At 38.5% G+C, this 21,761-nt stretch overlaps 2 protein-coding genes across 7 annotated transcripts in view; one reads left to right on the top strand and one right to left on the bottom strand.

Annotated features, from left to right (window-relative positions):
- LOC120432856 overlaps positions 1-21,761 on the bottom strand; it is a 520,225-nt gene that overhangs the window by 262,863 nt on the left and 235,601 nt on the right. The window lies entirely within an intron of this gene.
- LOC116318444 (galaxin-2-like) overlaps positions 19,504-21,761 on the top strand; it is a 116,062-nt gene continuing 113,804 nt past the window's right edge. For 4 of the 6 annotated variants that reach the window (XM_039598177.1, XM_039598180.1, XM_039598176.1 and 1 more), the window contains exons 1-2: positions 19,504-19,574; positions 19,690-19,722. In XM_039598177.1, the coding sequence (XP_039454111.1) occupies positions 19,547-19,574; positions 19,690-19,722 (61 nt within the window). In that variant the 5' untranslated portion in view covers positions 19,504-19,546. Of the gene's footprint in view, positions 19,575-19,689; positions 19,723-20,728; positions 20,836-21,761 lie in introns of all 6 variants that reach the window. The other 2 variants (XM_039598178.1, XM_039598179.1) reach the window with 2 other exon arrangements.

Here is a 21,761-nt window from a genome sequence, read left to right as displayed (position 1 = left end):
CTGAGGAGATTTGCCAAAATTCTATAAATCCCACAACAATGATAGTGACATTTTCTGAAAGCCAGCAAAAATACCTACGTTTTGATGTATAATTTGTGGAAGTTAAGTGAAAATTGAGCAAGTAGCAAGAAGTTGTTCGAACATGAAGAGAAGACTGCAAAACTTACAGTGGCACACTGGAAGCCAAGTGCATAACAACCATAACAACGCATGTATTTTGTGAAAAATCAGAAAGATGAAACTCAAAACTTAAAGAGGGATAAGATGAAAACGGTAACAGATATGAAAAAGCTGAATCATTCATGAATAGCCCAATAATTTGTGAACATTTTAAAATTTGAATGGTTGTTCTAGGCGAAAGTATGAGAAAGTAGTTAAGTTTCAAAAAGAGTAAGTTTTAGCAGAATTGCGGAAGTTTCCCATTCATTTCAATGGGACAAAAAAAAAGCATAAAAGCTTAATATTTTAAAAAGTATAAGAGCAGAAAATAGCAAAAGTCATAGCGGAATTAGCAGAAATAGCAGAATAGTTTAAAATTTGAATGGCAAAAATCGGCTGAAAATTGTGGAAGTAGATAAGGTCCAAAAAACGTACGGAAGCAACTATAAGAACTAGAAAAATTTGCATTTCCTGCGAAAATGCTGTGTGGATGCCTTATTGCTGAAGCTGTCTGCTCAAAAACTGAAAAAGATGAAAAGTTGCAAAAAGTTGTATGGTGGTGAAAAAAAACAAAAACTGCCCTGAGCAGGAATCAAACCTGGCCCTCCTGGTCTCAAGGAAGCTACTCATCTCACTGAGCTAAACTCACTCTCTCAAAAAAGAGGAGGAGAGACCGACAATTCTGCTAAAATGAGCAGAAGCTGCTGAGAATTGTGCTGAGAAGAGGTGAAAAGGCTGAAAATTTTGCAGAAAAGAGGTAAATCAGCAGAATTTCTGCAGAAAAGAGGCAGAACAAAAGAGAAAACTGAAAACAGGTTTTGCCATGACCGGGATTTGAACCTGGCCTTTCTGGTCTCAAGGGAGCTGCTCATCTCACTGAACCAAACTCATTCTCACAAAAGCAAGAGATGGAGCAACTGACAATTTTGCTAAATGAGCAGAAGCTGCTGAGAACTGTGCTGAGAAGAAGTGAAAAGGCTGAAAATTTTGCAGAAAAGAGGTGAATCAGCAGAATTTCTGCAGAAAAGAGGTAAAGAAGCAATAAGTTGCGCTGAAAAGAGATGAATCAGCAGAATTTCTGCTCAAAAGAGTTTTTTTTCTGAAAACAGCTGAGATTTGTGCTGATAAGAGGTGAAAAGGCTGAACATTTTGCAGAAAAGAGGTGAATCAGCAGAATTTCTGCAGAAAAGAGGTAAAGAAGCAATAAGTTGCGCTGAAAAGAGATGAATCAGCAGAGTTTCTGCTGAAAAGAGTTTTGTTTTTCTGAAAACAGCCAAAAAGCTGGAATTTGTGCTGAAAAGGGGTGAAAAAATGAAAATTTTGCCTACAGGGGTGAAGAAGCTAAAGTATACCAAATCAAAGTATTTGTGCCAAAACATAGTGTTTCTGCCATATTGTGGTACTACTACATTACAACATGAATACGGATTAAAGATGAAAGAAACTGGCAACAAATTCCTCCACTACAAACCAGTCTGATACCACTTCTTTGCAGTGTTCACGTTTACTAAGGCACTACCCAAAAGGCGCCACAAGAGGGCACTCCAACACAAGAGATGAGGTGAATGAGCAGAATTTCTGCTGAAAAGAGGCAGAAGGTTCTGTATGTAGAAAAAGAAACACTGTTGAACCATGTGTGAAATAAATAAAGAAATGAAATGAAAGAACAACCTGGTTCTGCTCTAATTCACCAATCAGAGGTACTGCCTCAGTCTGCTTCATCAGGCTGTGTACTTGTTTCTGCCATGGAGCGTTAACAAGAATCTGAGGTCCATATTAGAAAAGCTGCTAAAATCATAAAACTTTGCAGAATTGTAATAAATTAGCAATATAAATTACAGGTCTGTGATAGTGTATAAATTTGTAGTGAAAAAAAAAAACCATGTGGACCAAGGTGGAATTGAACCCACGACCTTTGGGCTGCAGACCCGTGTCATTACCAAATGCGCCACCGGCAAAGAGAGCCAGTGCCTGGAAAACAGGGAGATGAGCAGTCAGAATTAGATCGCGGCGAGAGGCGTGGCGCCGCTTTTCTGGAGTTACAAAACGTCGTGTAACTCAAAAACTAGGTGGGATAGAAGCACAATTCCTTTACTGGGTGAATCAGCAGAATTTCATGAACTTTGACTGCGATAGCTCTTTGTACCTCCGTCGCGGAGATATGACGAGAGAAGAAACGGCTTCATTTTAAGAGTTTGAAAACAAACGTAATTTATGGCTCAAGAGTTTGAAAACAAACATAATTTATGGCTCAACAGTAAGATGACAGTAAAACTGCTCCAACCGTGAGTGTCAGCAGTGTCTGAAGATGAATTGGCACAAGCCTCTCGTCTTAACTTTGCTTTATTAAATTATTGTGGCATGCAGATGAATCTTGCAAAGAAGCTCACAGGGACAGATTGAGCCTGTATTTCCACCCCAAGCTGGTAGGGGGAGTTTTTTATTGAACATACTTGCTTGTGTCACAATGTGCTTCAAGGGTCAATAACAGCATAACAGAACTCACTTATGGTACTGCATTCTTCCTATAAAACAATAACTGTCAGTGACTTTGTACCATAGTATAAACACAACATTCAAGACAACAGTTAAAAGTAAGGTAACCATAAACAATGAAACAAGAACATCTCAAATGCAGCACATGTCCCAAGGCATGATGGGAGAGAACTAGCTGTTCCCCCAACACGCCACATTATTTATGATTTATGATTTGGCAGAAACACTGGGACTTGGTATAAATACTATGACTTACATGAAATACTTTGACTTAGCAGAAATTCTGTAATCTAGCAAAAAGCACTTCAGCATAGCAGAAATTCTATGATTGAGCAGAATTACTAGGATTTAGCACAAACACTATGATTTGTCTAAAAAAAAAACCCTTTATTTTGCAGTTATATTGTGATTTGGCAGAAATACTATGCTTTGGAACAAATACCAAGATTTGGCAGAAATACTATGAGCAGTAATAATATAACATAGCAGAAATACTGTTATTTTGTGGAAATACTATGCTTTGGCACAAATACCATGATTTGGCCAAAATACTATGATTTAGCAGAAATACTAAGATGTAGTAGAAGTACTTTGATTTAACAGAAATACTATTATGGAGGAGTAATACTTTAACATGGGAGAAATATTGATACAGACACACAAACATACACATACACAGAGCCTAAAGGGAACAGTGGCTGTTAAGAGTCTGGGCTTGGTATATCTAGGTCAGTTAAATTAGCTGCACCTGCTGTAATCAGCCCTTACACACACAGACACAGAGAGAGGTATAAGTTTTCTGCAGTGTATTTCTTACATTCACATTCAGGATTCCCCTCGAACCTCCTGGTCTCAAGGCAGCTACTCATCTCACTGAGCCAAACTCATTCTCACAAAAAAGAGGTAGATAGACTGACAATTGTGCTGAAATTATCAGAAGCTGCTGAGAACTGTGCTGATAAGAGGCAAAAAGGATGAAAATTTTGCAGAAAAGAGGTGAATCAGCAGAATTTCTGCAGAAAAGAGGCAAAGAAGCAGAACCTTGCGCTGAAAAGAGGTGAATCAGCAGAGTTTCTGCTGAAAAGAGGTTTTTTTTTTCTGAAAACTGCCAAAAAGCTGGAATTTGTGCTGAAAAGGGTGAAAAAATGAAAATTTTGCTGAAAAGGGGTGAAGAAGCTAAAGTATACCAAATCAAAGTATTTGTGCCAAAACATGGTATTTCTGCCATATTGTGGTATTTGTGCCACAAAAGTTACTACATTACAACATGAATACGGATTAAAGATGAAAGAAACTGGCAACAAATTCCTCCACTACAAACCAGTCTGATACCACTTCTTTGCAGTGTTTACTAAGGCACTACCCAAAAGGCGCCACAAGAGGGCACTCCAACACAACAGATGACCTATGTACACTGATGCACTTAGTAACAGTCAGCCTCCTACTTAGCCACTACGCAATACAGCGATATTACAGTGTACAAATTCACATAAATTTGCAGGGGACCAAACAAAGCAGGAACAAGCCCAAAACAATCAAATAACTGTGCTGCCATAGCTATCGCTAACTAGCACATACGCTAAAGGTAACTAAAACCAATACACACAAGTAGCAGGGTAAACATCTTAAGCATGGAACATTAACTCACGTTTATGTGACACACACCATCCCCAACAAATACAGGATGGGCTATTTGCTCCCCTTCCCATCAGCTCTCTCCTCAATCGTTAGCACAGGAACGAAGGAAGACCATCTAGCTCAGAAGTCCCATGAATTCCCTCACTGCTCAGAGGCTGCTGGGTAATGTAGCTCACACTAACACAGGTTTTTCTACAAGCACAAATACTATAACATAGCAGAAATACTGTGATTTTGTTGAAATACTATGCTTTAGGACAAATACTATGATTTGGCAGAAATACTATGTTTTAGGACATATACTATGATTTGGCTCAAATACTATGATATAGCAGCAATACTATGTTTTGGTACAAATGCTGCGCTTTTAGGCACAAATATTATGATTTGGTGGACACTATGATTTAGCAGAGATAATATGATTTGGCAGAAATAGTAAACTTTGGCACAAATACTATAATTGAGTGCAAGTACTTTAAGATAACAGAAATACTATGATTTAGCAGAAATACAATGTCTTTGCAGAAACACTGTAATTTCACTCAAATACTTTGAAATAGCCGTAATACTATGATTTGGCAGAACATAACAGAAATTCTACGACTTAGTAGTAATACTATAACATAACAGAAATATTAATTGGGCACAAATACTATAATTTGGCACAAGTACCATGTTTTGCAAAATCCCATAATTTGGCACAAATACTATGATTTGGCAGACACTATGATTTAGCAGAGATAATATCATTTGGCAGAAATACAAAACTTTGGCACAAATACAATAATTGAGTACTTTAAGATGAGAGAAATACTATGATTTTGCAGAAATACAATGTTTTTGCAGAAACACTGTAATTTCACTCAAATACTATGAAATAGCAGTAATACTATGATTTGGCAGAAATACTATGTTTCAGTACAAATACTATGACAAAGCAGAAATACTATGACTTAGAAGTAATACTATAACAAAGGGATTCCTCAAAATACTATGAAATTGCAGTAATTCTATGATTTGGCAGAAATACTGTACTGCATTACAAATACAATGCTTTGGTACAAATACTATATTTTGATTTCAATACTATGATTTGGCACGAGTAGTATGATTTAGTACAAATACTACTGAATTGGCAGAAATACTGTGACTTAGTAGTAATACTATAACATAACAGATATACTATGATTTTGCAGACAGTCTATGTTTTTGCACAACTAGCACAATATGGCAGAAATACTATGATTTGGCACAAGTACTATGATTTAGTACAAATACTCTTATCGCACAAATACTATGTTTCAGTACAAATACTACGATTTGGCAATAATACTGGGTTTTAGCACAACTACTGAGATTTGGGTGAAATACTATGATTTAGAAGAAATACTATGACTTCGTACAAATACAATGTTTTGGTTCAAATAATATGATTTGCAAAAAATACTATGATTTGGTACAAGTACCATGATTTAGTACAAATACTACGATTTGGCAATAATACTGGGTTTTAGCACAACTACTGAGATTTGGGTGAAATACTATGATTTAGAAGAAATACTATGACTTCGTACAAATACAATGTTTTGGTTCAAATAATATGATTTGCAAAAAATACTATGATTTGGTACAAGTACCATGATTTAGTACAAATACTACAATTTCGCTCCAATACTATGAAATTGCAGTGATACTATGATTTTGAAGGAATACTATGATTTGGTAGAAATACTATGCCTTAGTAGTAATACTATAACATAGCAGATATAATGTGATTTTGCCAGACATAGTATGGTTTTGCACAAATACTACGATTTCGCTCAAATACTATGGAATTGCAGTAATACTATGATTTGGAATACTATGATTTGGTAGGAATACTATGCCTTAGTAGTAATACTATAACATAACAGATATACTATGATTTTGCAGAAATTCTATGTTTTTGCACAAATACTACAACAACTACTACTACAAATACTACAAGAAATATTTGGGCAGTAATACTATGATTTGCTATAAATACTATTATTTGGCACATATACTATAATCAGCAGATATACTATAACATAACAGAAATTCTACGACTTAGTAGTAACACTATAATATAACAGAAATTTTAACTGGGCACAAATAACATGATTTGGCACAAATACCATGATTTGGCAAAAGATACCATGATTTGGCACAAATACGATCATATTGCAGAAATACTATGATTGGGTACAAATACTATGATTTGGCACAAGTACTATGAATAAGTACAAATACTATGATTTTTGGCAGAAATACTATGATTTAGCAGAAATACTATGTTTTAACATAAATAATATCTTTTGACACAAATTTCTGCTAAAGGTACTATTTCTGCTTTTTAGCAGAAATACTGTAATTTTGCATAAACACTATGATTTGGGATAAATACTATGATTTGGCAGATATACTATATTCAGCAAATATACTATAACATAACACACATTCCTCCACTTAGTAGTAATACTATAACATAAAATAAATATTATGGTTTTGCCCCAAAACCATGATTTGGGACAAACACCATGATTTTTCAAAAATACTATGATTTAGCAGAAATACTATGATTGAGCAGAAGTACTAAGATGTAGTAGAAGTACTTTGATTTAGCACAAATACTATTATGGAGGAGTAATACTTTAACATGGGAGAAATATTGATACTCACACACACACACACAGAGAGCAAAGTGTACAGGGGCTGTTGAGAGTCTGGGCTTGGTATATCTAGGTCAGCTAAATTAGCTGCACCTGCTGTAATCAGCACTTACACACACAGACACAGAGAGAGCTATGGGTTTTCTTCAGTGTATTTCTCACATTAAGGATTCCCCTCGAACAAATGGCCATAATTTCCTAACCGTAGGAGCTAGAACGGTCATTCTGACACCGTTTTGTTCAGAAGAGATGGGGAATCTGCAGGTCTTCATAATTCAGAGAAAAAATATAAATTATTGAAGATATATGACTTGTAACACACTGTAACTGAGTAGAGGCAAAGCAAAACTGCCTTGACTTGCCCTCAAACAACGTTTTGTAACTCTAAATCTATATGGAGCATCAAAATCATTCTTTCACCGTAAGAAACAGCAGGCTTTGGTGAACAGTCATGGAAATTTTCAGGTCTCTGTTGAAATCCATCAAAAGATATGACGAGAGAAAAAAAGTGCCTCATTTCCAGAGTTTGAAATCTGAAGAGATCTGAGCAAGGCACGAATTTCCTACCCTCAAACAAGTGTAACTCATCTCAAAACGGTAATAGGTGGGAAAAAAACTTTTGAATTGTGAGCATCAGGGATGTCTGAAGATATATGGGCACAAGCCTCATGTCTCAACTTTGTTTCGTTAAGGAGATATGACGATTTGAAAATGCCTCTCATTAGAGAATTCCAGCGCTGATTTTGAAGAAACTCTCCATTGAGTTTCTATGGAGAGTTTTGAGACTTTATGTTACTCTGAGGAGATTTGCAAAAATCTATAAGTCCCACAACAATGATGGTGACATTTTCTGAAAGCCAGCAAAAATACGTACGTTTTGATGTATAATTTGTGGGGTTAAGTGGAAATTGAGCGAGTAGCAAGAAGTCGTTCAGACATGAAGAGAAAATTCAGAAAGGACGAGTGCACACTCTGAGTTAATTGCATAGCAACCATAACAACGCATGTATTTTCTGAAAATCCCAATTTTGCAACTGAAAACTTAAAGAGGTATAAAATTAAAACGGTAGAAGATCTGAAAAGCTGAATCACACAGCAATAGCCCAATAGTCTGAGAACATTTTAAAGTTTGAATGGAGTTTCTAGGTGAAAGTATGACAAAGTAGTTAAGTTTCAAAAACAAGCAAGTTTTAGCAGAATTTCTGAAGATTTCCATTCATTTCAATGGGACAAATTAAAGGAAAAAAGTGTAATATTTTAAAAAGTATAACAGTAATAAACACCAAAAGTCATAGCAAACATTAGCAGAAAGAGCAGAACAGTATAGAGTTTGAACGGAGAAAATCGGCTGAAAACTGAGGCAGTAGTTAAACGGCAAAAACGCACGGAAGCAACTTAAAGAAGAATAACTAGAAAAATTTGCATTTCCTGCGAAAATGCAGTGTGGATGCTATAAAGCTGAAGCTGTCAGCTGAAACTAGCTGAAAAAGCTGAAAAGTTGCAGAAATTGTAAAACCTTTGCAAAAAATTGTAATAACTTTGCAGAAGCATAAGAACTTAGCAAAATGTAATTACTTAGCAGAACTGCAATAATGTAAAGAAAACATAATACTTGGCAGAAATACAATAACATAGCAGAACTTAGCAGCAGAAATTAGAATAAATATTGTAACTTAGCAGAAACAAGATAACTTTTCAGAAATATAGGATTTTAGCAACCATGGTACCAGATTACATAGATACTTTATTTAAACAAAAATACCTAAACATTGCACAAATACTGTGATTTAGGACAAATACTACAACATAGCAGAAATGCTGTAATTCAGCAAATATACTATGCTATGGCACAAATAGAAAGAATATGCTCAAATACTATGATTTTGCTCAAATAATATAATTAAGCAATAATACTAAGATTTAGCAGAAATACTGTATTTAGCACAAATACCGAAAAGTAGCAGAAATACTATAATTTAGCATAATAGTAATAACTTGCACAATTACAAATATGGACATGGTAAATGGCCTGTATTTATATAGCGCTTTTATGGTCCCTAAGGACCCCAAAGTGCTTTACATATCCAGTCATTCACCCATTCACACACTGGTGATGGCAAACTACGTTGTAGCCACAGCCACCCTGGGGCGCACTGACAGAGGTGAGGCTGCTGGACACTGGCGCCACCGGGCCCTCTGACCACCACCAGTAGGCACACAATAAGATACACCCATAAAACGCCTCTCTCTCTCTCTCTCTCTCTCTCTCTCTCTCTCACACACACACACACACACACACACACACACACACACACACACACACACACACAGCAGCAGCAGAAGCAAGTGAACAAATAGGGGCTGTACATACAGTGTTTCCTGTATGTTTCTAGGTAGGTCAAAAAGCCTGGAGCTGCTTAATTTTAATCCACCAATCAGAAAGGCTATGTACTTTTTCCCGCCAAAACAGGTGCACCTGTTTTTACACACGCAGCACAGAGACAGGATTTGTTCAGTCTATTTTTCATAGTGAGGACTCCTCTCAAACAAATGGCTATAATTTCCTAACCGTAGGGTCTAGAACGGTCATTCTTACACTGTTTTGTTCAGAAGAGATGGGGGATTGTCAAGTGTTGTGTGTTTAAAGTAAAAATATGAATTTGTAGAGATACATGACATGGATGAGTGGTTGACTTACAACCCATGAAAGCCCCAATATGGAAATTTGAATGTCTCAGCCGTCAGATGTGATGGGCTGGTTGGGAAGTCATGCATGACTTGATATGTCAATTTGAAAATTACAGTACTCACAGAGGATTGGCTCCTGAGGAGCTGGCAGGAATACATAGAAATACTATGATTACCCAGAAATACTGCGTTTTAGTAGAAATATTATGTTTTAGCACAAATACTATAAAATGGCTGAAATAGTATGATTTAGCACAAATGCTGTATTTAGCACAAATACTGAAAAGCAGCAGAAATGCTATGACTTAGCACAATAGTAATAACTGAAATAGAAAAATTGGAAAAGCAAAATGAACAGCTGAAAAATGCTGAACATTCTAAGGCTCCCTCAAATGTAATTGTTGAATGAAAAAAATCAGCAAAAAAAAAAAGTATAACAGTCACACAATCAAAAATATGGACACATATGGAAACACACATGCACAGAGAGACACAGGATCAAATTCAGTCAACCAGTCTAAATATATTGAATTTAAATCATACAATAAGATGCTCCCATAAAAACGCTCTCTCGCCTCTCTCTTCTCTCTCTCTCTGTCACACACACACACACACACACACACACACACACACACACACACACACAGCAGCAGCAGCCAAATAGCCTGGGAGCTGCTGAATTTGAATCCACCAATCAGAGGCTGTATACTTTTTCCCGCCAAAACAGGTGCAGCTGTTTTACACACATGCAGCACAGAGACAGGATTTGTGCTGTCTATTTTTCATAGTGAGGATTCCCCTCAAACAAATGGCTATAATTTCCTAACCGTAGGGGCTAGAACAGTCATTCTTACACCGTTTTGTTCAGAAGAGATGGGGGATCTTAACGTATTGACAATTTATCATTACAATATGAATTATTGAAGATATTTGACTTCTAATGTACCATAACTGAGTAGAGGCAAAGCGAAAACTGCCTTGACATGCCCTCAAACAATGCTTTCTAACTCTAAATCTATTTGGAGTATCGATATCATTCTTTCACCGTAAGAGACAGCAGGCTTTGGTGAACAATCATGGAAATTTTCAGGTCTGTGTGGAAATCCATCAAAAGATATGACGAGAGAAAAAAAGTGCCTCATTTCCAGAGTTTGAAATCTGAAGAAATCTGAGCGAGGGATGAATTTCCTACCCTCAAACAAACCCAATTCATGGCCAAATGGTAATAGGTGAGAAAGAAATTCTTGAATTGTGAGCGTCAGGAGTGTCTGAAGATATATTGGCACAAGCCTCATGTCTTAACTTTGCTGCGTTAAGGAGATATGACGATTTGAAAATGCCTCTCATTAGAGAAATCCAGCGGTGATTTTGAACAAGCTCTCCATTGACTTTCTATGCAGTTTTCAGACTTTGTGTTGGTGTGAGGAGATTTGCCAAAATTCTATTATATAGAAATACTGTAATCAGCACATATACTGTAACATTTTAGAAATTCCTCCACTTAGTAGTAATACTATAACATAACACAAATGTTATGATGAGTTGAGCGGCTGGTACTCTGGTGCAGTCAGCACAATCTGGAGCTGAACACTCTTAAAACTGTAGAGATGACAGTGGACTTCAGGAGACATCCTCAACTCTGCCACCCCTCATCATATCAGACAGCCCTGTGTCGACTGTGGAGATCTTCAAGTTGCTGGGTACCACCATCTCCCAGGACCTGAAGTGGGAGACCAACATCACCTCCATCCTCAAAAAGACCCAGCAGAGGATGTACTTCCTGAGACAACTGGGGAAGTACAGTCTTCCACAGGAGCTGCTGATCCAGTTCTACACTGCAGTCATTGAGTCTGTCCTGTGCTCCTCCATCACAGTCTGGTATGGTGCAGCCACTAAACAGGACAGGTGCAGACTGCAGCGGACTGTACAGGGCAGCAGAAAGGATCATCGGCGCCCCTGCCCTCCATCCAGGATCTGTACCTCTCAAGAACCAGGAAACGGGCAGGGAAAATCATCACAGACCCCTCACACCCTGGACACAGACTTTTTGATCTGCTGCCCTCTGGCAGACGGTACAGAAGCCTGCAGACCAGGACCACCCGACACAGGAACAGTTTCTTTCCCTCGCCATCTCCCTTCTAAACAGTTGAACTGTCACACTGCTCCCCACTGCCAGACTGCAACTGCACCTTATGTACATTCTGTAGTATTCATTCCACCTCATTTCATTTCTGTATTTTATGTATATACGTTTAGATTAGTTATTTATAGTTGGTTTACACAGCTTTGTGTATGTATGTGTATGCATGTGTAATGTATATATATACGATGTGTGTGTGTGTGTGTGTGTGTGTGTGTGTGTGTGTGTGAGATTTACATTGCTGTGCTCGAGAGCCACCATCTACCGGACGAAATTCCTTGTATTTGTCTGCACATATACTTGGCCAATAAACACGATTCTGATGATTTGGCACAAAAACCATGATTTGGCAAAAATACTATGATTGAGCAGAAATACTATGATTGAGCAGAAGTACTAAGATGTAGTAAAAGTACTTTGATTTAAGAGAAATCCAATTATGGAGGAGTAATACTTTAAAATGGGAGAAATATTGATACACACACATATTCACAGAGCCTAAAGGGAAGAGTATTTGTGCCATGGAGTGTTAAGAAGAATCTGAGGTCCATATTAGAAAAGCTGGTAAAAGTTTGCAGAATTGTAATAAATGATGAATATGAATTAGTGGTCTGTGATAGTGTATTAATTTGTAGGGCAAAAACATATTGTCCAAGGTGGAGTTGAACCCCGACCTTTGTGTTGCAGACCTGTGTCATTACCAGCTGCGCCACTGGGAAAGACAGTGGGCTCTTGGGAAACAGGGTGATGAGCAGTCAGAATTAGATCGCAGTGAGAGGCAAAGAGCGCCGTTTTTTGGAGTTACAAAACGTCGTGTAACTCAAAAACTAGGTGGACTAGAAGCATAATTCTTGTACTGGGTGAATCAGCGGACTTTGGTGTACTTTTTGACTGCGATTTTCATTGCTCTTTGTACATCCGTCGCTGAGATATGACGAGAGAAGAAACGGCAGACCTCAGATATGATTGGCTGGGGAGCTGGCAGAAATATATAGTAATAGTGTGATTAAGCATAAATACTACATTTAGCAGAAATACTATATTAAGCACAAATCCTATAAAAAGCAGAAATACTATATTAAGCACAAATCCTATAAAAAGCAGAAATACTATATTAAGCAATATAAATATCCTATAAAAATCCTATAAAAAGCAAAAATACTGTAATATGATTTGGTAGAAAAACTATAATTAATCAGAAATACTATATTGGGCAGAAATACTATATTTAGCACAAATCTTATAAAATAGCAGAAATAGTATGATTCAGCACAATAGTAATAACTTAAACAGAAAAATTGGAAAAGCAAAATGGACAGCTGAAAAAATGCTGAACATGCTAAGGGTCCTTCAAATGTACTTGTTAAATGAAAAAAACTCAGAAAAAAAAGTGTAACAGTCACACAATCACAAATATGGACACATATGGAAACACACATGCACAGAGAGACACACACAGGATCAAATTCAGTCAACCAGTCTAAATATATTGAATTTAAATCATACAATAAGATGCTCCCATAAAAACTCTGTCTCGCCCTCTCTCTCTCTCTCTCACACACACACACACACACACACACACACACACACACACACACACACACACACACACACACACACAGGAGAGAGGAGCAAGTTTCTAGGTCATTCAAGCAGCCTGGGAGCTGCTAAATTTGAATCCACCAATCAGAGAGGCTGTGTACTTTTTCCCGCCAAAACAGGTGCAGCCGTTTTACACACTCAGAACAGAGAGAGGCAGGATTTTGCAGTCTATTTCTCATAGTGAGGATTCCTCTCAAACAAATGGCCATAATTTCCTAACCGTAGGGGCTAGAACGGTCATTCTTACACCGTTTTGTTCAGAAGAGATGGGGAATCTTCAAGTGTTGACAATTTATCATTAAAATATGAATTATTGAAGATATTTGACTTGTAATGCACCATAACTGAGTAGAGGCAAGCGAAAACTGCCTTGACTTGCCCTCAAACAACGCTTTCTAACTCTAAATCTATTTGGAGTATCGATATCATTCTTTCACCGTAAGAGACAGCAGGCTTTGGTGAACAGTCATGGAAATTTTCAGGTCTCTGTGGAAATCCAAAAAAAAGATATGACGAGAGAAAAAAGTTGTTCATTTCAGAGTTTGAAATCTGAAGAAATCTGAGCGAAGGACGAATTTCCTACCCTCAAACAAGTCTAACTCATTTCAGAACGGTAATAGGTGAGAAAAAAATTCTTGAATTGTGAGCGTCAGGAGTGTCTGAAGATATACGGGGACAAGCCTCATGTTTTAACTTCGCTCGTTAAGGAGATATGACGATTCGAATATGCCTGTCATTACAGAAATCAGCGATGATTTTGAACAAACTCTCCATTGACTTTCTATGGAGAGTTTTCCGACTTTGTGTTGGTCTGAGGAGATTTGCCAAAATTCTATAAATCTCACAACAATGATGGTGACATTTTCTGAAAGCCAGCAAAAATACCTACGTTTTGATGTATAATTTGTGGAAGTTGAGTGAAAATTGAGCAAGTAGCAAGAAGTTGTTCGGACATGAAGAGAAGACTGCGAAACCTACAGTGGCACACTGGAAGCCAAGTGCATAGCAACCATAACAACGCATGTATTTTGTGAAAAATCACAAAATGAAACTCAAAACTTAAAGAGGGATAAGATGAAAACGGTAACAGATATGAAAAAGCTGAATCATTCATGAATAGCCCAATAATTTGTGAACATTTTAAAATTTGAATGGTTGTTCTAGGCGAAAAGTATGAGAATGTAGTTAAGTTTCAAAAATAAGCAAGTTTTAGCAGAATTGTGGAAGTTTCCCATTCATTTCAATGGGACAAATTAAAGGAAAAAAGCTTAATATTTTAAAAAGTATAATAGCATAAAATACCAAAAGTCATAGCCATCATTAGCAGAAATAGCAGAATAGTTTAAAATTTGAACGGTGAAAATCGGCTGAAAATTGTTAAAGTAGTTAAGTGCCAAAAAACGTACAAAAAGTGGCAACTAGAATAATAAAGTATAAAGAATAAAGAGAAACAGGAACTCAATAGTGTGGATGCTTAAAGCATCCACACAATAATAAAGAAGAAAGAGAAACAGGATCTCAATAGTGTGGAAGCCCTTTTAGGGCATCCACACAATAAAGAATAAAGAGAAACAGGAACTCAACACAACAAGCAAGCAATTCCACCTCTCGCATTATTGCGTAAAGTTGACAGCGCGTCAGGCAAATAGGCAGGCTCAGTCCCCGGCCTCTAGCGACTGTGGAAGTCGCTACACTCTCTTCTTTTTCTTTTTTAAACTTTAAAAACGGGTTGTGTGTGAGACTTTAAATCAACAAAATATAAAATATACATTTTAAATTGTTATTGATCCCTTTACCCCGAGTCCTAAAGTGTATATTTATTTTCTTACTCTTAAATATTTATTGTTCGTTTACTTGCACTGCTGTAACTGGAGCCTCGTCGTCTCGTCTCTCTATATACTGGACTGTATGTAGCGGAGATGACAATAAAGTTTACTTTGACTTCAGCAGCGAGCAGGCGCACTGAGGGCTCTCGCGCTCACTTCTCGTGTATTGATTGATTGATTGATTGATTGATTATGCTTTATTCATCCCGAGGGAAATATAGAAAAACATCGGTACAAATTATAAGTCTTTATCATAATGTCTGGTGTTTTCGTGTTGTTGGTTTGTTTTTATTTTGTTTTATTTTGCGAGTTGGTTATTAGATGCTGCTCCAGCCAGCCAGAGAATCCCCTGCCACCCCGCCCTCTCCTCCCTGTGCCGCAAGCAGCAGGCGCACCTCGCAAACGGAGGGCGCCCTTACTCCCAGCAATTTTTAATTTTTTTTTGCCGATGCCAGTGATGCCGCCCCCCACCACGATGCCGCCCCGGGCAACCGCCCGTGTCGCCCGTATCTAAAACCGCTACTGATCTTGGATGTAGTAAGCGAGGTACGAAGAACGGACCCCAGGAGCAGAAGTCCCATTGTAAACAAATCACGGCAGACCCGACGATGTTTCCATGAGCATGCTTTTGAGCATCTCTTTATGAGCACTTTTCACACACGGTTGCTGTACGCATACAGCCGGCTGTAGCTTTTCAGCTCACAGCCCGAAATACACCACCAACAACACAACAGCACAGATAGCGCAGACATAAAGGCAGCGAGGCCTGATTGCGGGTGTCGCTCAGGTGCGTCCGCCTCCCCTGCAGCGGCGCTGCAAACCACGCCCCGCCGCACGCATTAACCAGGTAAAATACATATTTAGGCAGAATTTTGCAAATATCTACTTTTCATTTTTCAGCAGCATAGTGCTTTTTTCCAATTATTTTTTAAGAGTCAGGTCAAGGCTCCAACAGCCCAAAGGCGATATAAGGGTGGCGGCTGACAACAGGTTTTGTTTGCTACATGGATCATTTTAGTTCAGGTTGGTGTCTTTCCTTTTGTTATATTTCTTTAAGAGTTCAAAATGTGTTGATTACATAAATATAATTTAATTTTCTCTGTAGCACTTCATGGATTTCATAAGCAGCACACCTTAGTTGTTCACACAAAGCATAAAGATAAAAAACAATATATACAGTGTTATCTTCATTTTAGATGTCAAAAAGTATTTGCGGCTCCCAGTGTTTTCTTTTGCGTGGAAACCGGGTCCAAATGGTTCTTTGGGTGTAAAAGGTTGCTGACCCCTGCCCTAGGTCCTCTTGCTAGCCATCTCTCCCTCACTGTAAGAAACCTTGGAGTGTTCCTCGATAGATCTTTTAATCTAGAGAAACAGGTCTCCACTGTGGTAAAAAACAGCTTTTACCAGTTGCGCCAGATATCTAAAGCAAAGCCGTACCTTCCTTTAAAGGACCTTGAAAAGCTTATTCACGCATTTATCACGTCCAGACTGGACTACTGTAACTCCCTCTACTTGGGCCTCCACACTTTTATCTTTACCGGCTTCAGTTAGTTCAAAATGCAGCTGCGCGTCTCTTAATAGGTACTAGAATCTATGATCACATCACTCCAGTTTTACCCAATTTACATTGGCTCCCTTTTAAATATCGTATAGATTTTAAGATTCTTTTGTTTACTTGTAAAATTCTAAACAATTTAGCGCCCCATCTATCCAAACTCCTCCATTTGTACAATCCCAATAAAGCACAAAGATCTTCCAATCAGATGCTCCTAACAAAACCGAGGTCTCGTCTGAAGTCCAGAGGTGACCGGGCCTTTGCTACCGTAGCACCTAGACCTTTTAAACCATTTAATATTACAATTCATAGTTTTATAAGTGAAATATATAATGTGAAGTTACTATTAAACAAATGACTAAGTATTTTAGACTTTAGTTTACTTCAGCCATATTCCATATAAATCAGGTATCATACAATAATAAAAATAGCTTCAAATACAGTCATGACAATAAAAGAATATGACTTTAAGGACTTAACAACATTACTTCAGTTATAGTACACCAACATCTCTTATACATTAGCACTAAGGGAACCTGGTGAACAGTAGCGGTTTTTGATACGGGCGACACGGGCGGTTGCCCGGGGCGGCATCGTGGTGGGGGGCGGCATGACGGGCATCGGCAAAAAAAAAATGCTCGTACTCATGCTGCCCCGACGTCATGCGAGCGCATATTGGGAATGTCACAGGCACCGATCGGTTTTCTATCGCCCATTTGCTGGGAGTAAGGGCGCCCTTCGTTTGCGGCGCAGGGATTAGAGGGCGGGGCGGCGGGGGATTCTCTGACCGGCTGAAGCAGCATCTAATAACCAACTCGCAAAATAAAACAAAATAAAAACAAACCAACAAGCACGAAAACACCAGACATTATGATGCAGACTTATAATTTGTTTTTCCGAAATTCTATACAGGAAAAGTGAGCGCGAGAGCCCTCGGTGCGCCTGCTCGCTGCTGAAGTAAACTTTATTGTCATCTCCGCTACATACAGTCCAGTATATAGAGAGACGAGACGACGAGGCTCCAGTTACAGCAGTGCAAGTAAACAAACAATATATATAAGAGTAAGAAAATAAATATACACTTTAGGACTCGGGGTAAAGGGATCAATAACAATTTAAAATTTATAATTTACAGTTTGATGATTTAAAGTCTCACACACAACCCGTTGAAAGGGGAGGGGGGGCCTGCTGCTTCCAAATAGAGCACATTTCATTCATAATGTTGTAAATCCAAGCCCATTATGTATTCATGATTTGAATTCTGGGTTGTGTGAAATCCCAGAAATGCACCCTAGACAAAGTGAATCTGTGAACTAAGGTGTAGGTCTGTTAGGTTATGTTGTGGTGATCCTCTGGTTGGGGGATGGGTGTTCATACTAGAGTGCAAAATTAAAACCAATGTAAGATGGACAAGAAAAGTTCAAAGCCATCAGGTGCTCAGTTTAGAAAAAATAGAAAAGAAGAGGAGGAGAAACGAGCAACAGATGCAGGTAAGCAGATGTGTGATTGGATAATGGCAGGTCATCCTGAAACAATCAGAATCAGAATACTTTATTAATCCCTGAGGAAATTATGTGGGTTACAGTTGCTCCAAGAAGAAATGGTAAAAATAGTAACAGTAACAGACTAAACTCCAAACAATAAATTATGTTACAGATTTTAATATTAATTAGTCATTGTCAGTTGTTGATTTGTCCTGCTCTCAGTGTATGACGAATTATGATGTCTGTTTGGTAGCTGTTTGCTATGCACACTCTCTCTCTCTCTCTTCGTGTGTGTGTGTGTGTGTTTTATGTTAATGTACAATCCTTAATATGTTTTGTCTATGTTTGTGTGTGTGTGTGTGGGGGGGGGCGCCAGAGGGAGTGTTCGCCCAGGGCGCCAAACGGGCTAGGACCGCCACTGGGTAAGCAGATGTGTCATTGGATAATGGCAGGTCATCCTGAAACAATCAGAATCAGAATACTTTATTAATCCCTAAGGAAATTATGTGGGTTATGTTCCTCCAAGAAGAAATGGTAAAAATAGTAACAGTAACAGACTAAACTCCAAACAATACATTATGTTACAGATTTTAATATTAATTAGTCATTGTCAATTGTTGATTTGTCCTGTTCTCATTGTATGACGAATTATGATGTCTGTTTGGTAGACGTTTGCATACTATGCATACACTCTCTCTCTCTCTTCATATGTATGTGTGTGTGGGGGGGGGGGGGGGGGGAGGGTGGCGCCGGAGGGGGTGTTCGCCCAGGGCGCCAAACAGGCTAGGACCGCCACTGGATACTGGAGTGTAAAAATACTGATGGAAGATGGACAAGAAAAGGTCAAAGTCATCAGGTCCTCAGTTTAGAAAAAAGAGAAAAGAAGAGGATGTGAAACGAGCAAAAGATAAATGTAAGCAGACGTGTCTTTGGATAATGGCAGGTATTATGTATGACATCGATCCTGAAACAAGAAAACATTCATTATTAGGATATAGGAAAACTTGGCTATGACAGTAAACAGTAGACAGACAGTAGACACTGATGTGGCTTATTGAATCTTTTGGACCGTGTTCAGCACCATATTAATTAGAAACAACGCTCAGGCTGTCGGTACTCTGACTCAAGGGATGTTACCTCCGGGTATATATATGTGGTATTTTTAGGTTATCGTGAGGAAGGAGTGGCTAAGCGGTAGGCTACTATTTGGTCTCCCTCCTCTGTGATCCATTTGCATCTCAGCTTCTTGTGCAGCAGGCTCTTAAACAATGTCTCTGCGTTGGGCTCTCAGATTAGGTAGGCAAGTGAACTGCAATCGTTCAAACTGATGTGGATTTTACTTGAACTTCTGATATCTGATAACTTCCTAACAATAATAATACCAGCATTGTGTTTATTATTCTTCTTTCAGTTTGGCTTATTTGCGCAGTATCACCTGTTTATGGTAAGTTTAAGGACATTTTTGGCTATCTCTCTCTCTCTCTCTCTCTCTTTTTTTTTTTTACTCATGGTGCTTAAATACTTTGCTCAATATGCATATTTTAACCAAGGCTTCGACACTATTGTAATATGAAATTATAAAACAGATTAATATAAGTGTAAAAAAAAATAAACAAACAATCAAAAGAGCAGTAAAAAAAACAGGCTAATTACACGGGTGCAGGTTCAAACAACATTTTCAGAACAGGATCTTGTTTTTGGCAGACGATGCCTATAGTTTGACTCGTTGTTTCGCTAATGTTTTCGTCGGTTCATCCCGCAGCGCCAGTTCTGCTTACCAAAAGTGGCCCACTGGGCAGCTCGCATTCCAGCTGCCCAGTGGGCCACTTTTGTGGGGTGGTCGAAAAATTACTAATAAAAGAGGACAGTGCATTAGCGAAATGCTATAGATAAAATATCTAAATAAAATACATTCAAATATTTAAATTGAGCTCAGCCTCAAACTTTCCCATCCTTATAACACAGATGGGGAACATGTGGCTTCAGAGGTATTTCCTGCAGAAGTTAAACGATAAAAAACCAGAGCTTAAAGAGAATCAATGACTTATGTGTAGTTAAAAACGTTTTAATAAGTTCGTCACATCGACAATAAAGGTGAAATATTTTTATGCCAGTGTTGTTTTAATTTGTCCAAGAAAGAGCAAAATCTGTTATTACAGATTTAATTTGGAAACCAAGTTGGATTTTAGGCAGGGGAGGATCTAGAAGGGTGGCATAGGTTAGCAAGTACCACCCTAAAATGATCTCTTGTCACCCCAGGTGCCACCCTAGTTTTGCATATAACAGTGTTGTTTATTAAAATAAGATAGCATTAACACTTTGAGCGTAGTTACAGTTAACAGTGAATATAAAAGCTACAACTGAATATATTGCATAGTGTTCCCCCCCTCCACCATTAACAAATGGTTCAGCCCATAGCTCAGACCGTTTTTTTTTTTTCTTGTTTTCAGTAGTAAGCGATGCTTATGATTGTGCCAGAGCACACTTTGAACAACACCCTGGGAATTTCAGATTTCGCACAGGTGGTTGGTTGTTACACAGTGGAAATGGAATGAAGGTGAGTGTTATTAACCCTCTGGGGTCCACGGACACGCTGCACCTCCAAATCACATGACTGATTGCTGATATAGCAACAAGTTAAAGCCACGCTGAGTCTCTGTTTCAGCCCATATTTAAAGTTCGGACTTCAAAGTATACATAGGTTTTTAAATTTTAATTACAGGCCAGTAAATCCGGAGTTATGATAAAAAATATATATAAGCCATGCTTTTTTTCTAAAAACTATCGTCACGGTTTTGTGTGTGTGTGTGTGTGTGTTCAAAAGCTTTTCTAAAGACAGCGCGAAAACAGTAAAGAAAGAAAAAAAGACACCTCTTTCCTATCGGTGGAAAAATGTACCATGTCGACCAATTAAAAAAAAGTCACGTAGGATCTGGTTGTTTCGTAAGAGGGGAGAGTTTTGGAAGTGACGGTAACGCCAGCGAGACAGAGCGAGCGAGCGAGAGAGAGAGTTTTTAGATGTGGGAAATTTGTGACGTTTAGCGTGGAGTTAGTGGAGTTAGTCTGTCGTGTAGTCGTTGTTTTGTTTTGTGTGTCAGTGAGGGCACTAATGAATGTCACAAAAGCACATTTGCAATGTAAACACTCTCACCAAGTAGCAGCGGAGTGATGCACCTGCTGTTGTCAGGCCTGCAGGTTTATCCTTCTGTCTTTTGGTGAACTTACGGGGCGATCGTGGCTCAAGAGTTGGGAGTTCGCCTTGTAATCGGAAGGTTACCGGTTCGAGCCCCGGCTCGGACAGTCTCGGTCGTTGTGTCCTTGGGCAAGACACTTCACCCGTTGCCTACTGGTGGTGGTCAGAGGGCCTGGTGGCGCCATTGTCCGGCAGCCTCGCCTCTGTCAGTGCGCCCCAGGGTGGCTGTGGCTACAACGTTGCTTGCCATCACCAGTGTGTGAATGGGTGAATGACTGGATATTTAAAGC

This window comes from Oreochromis aureus, linkage group 14, assembly GCF_013358895.1.
Source record: "Oreochromis aureus strain Israel breed Guangdong linkage group 14, ZZ_aureus, whole genome shotgun sequence".
NCBI classification, from domain to species: domain Eukaryota; kingdom Metazoa; phylum Chordata; class Actinopteri; order Cichliformes; family Cichlidae; genus Oreochromis; species Oreochromis aureus.
This window is presented reverse-complemented; position numbering and strand designations above follow the sequence as displayed.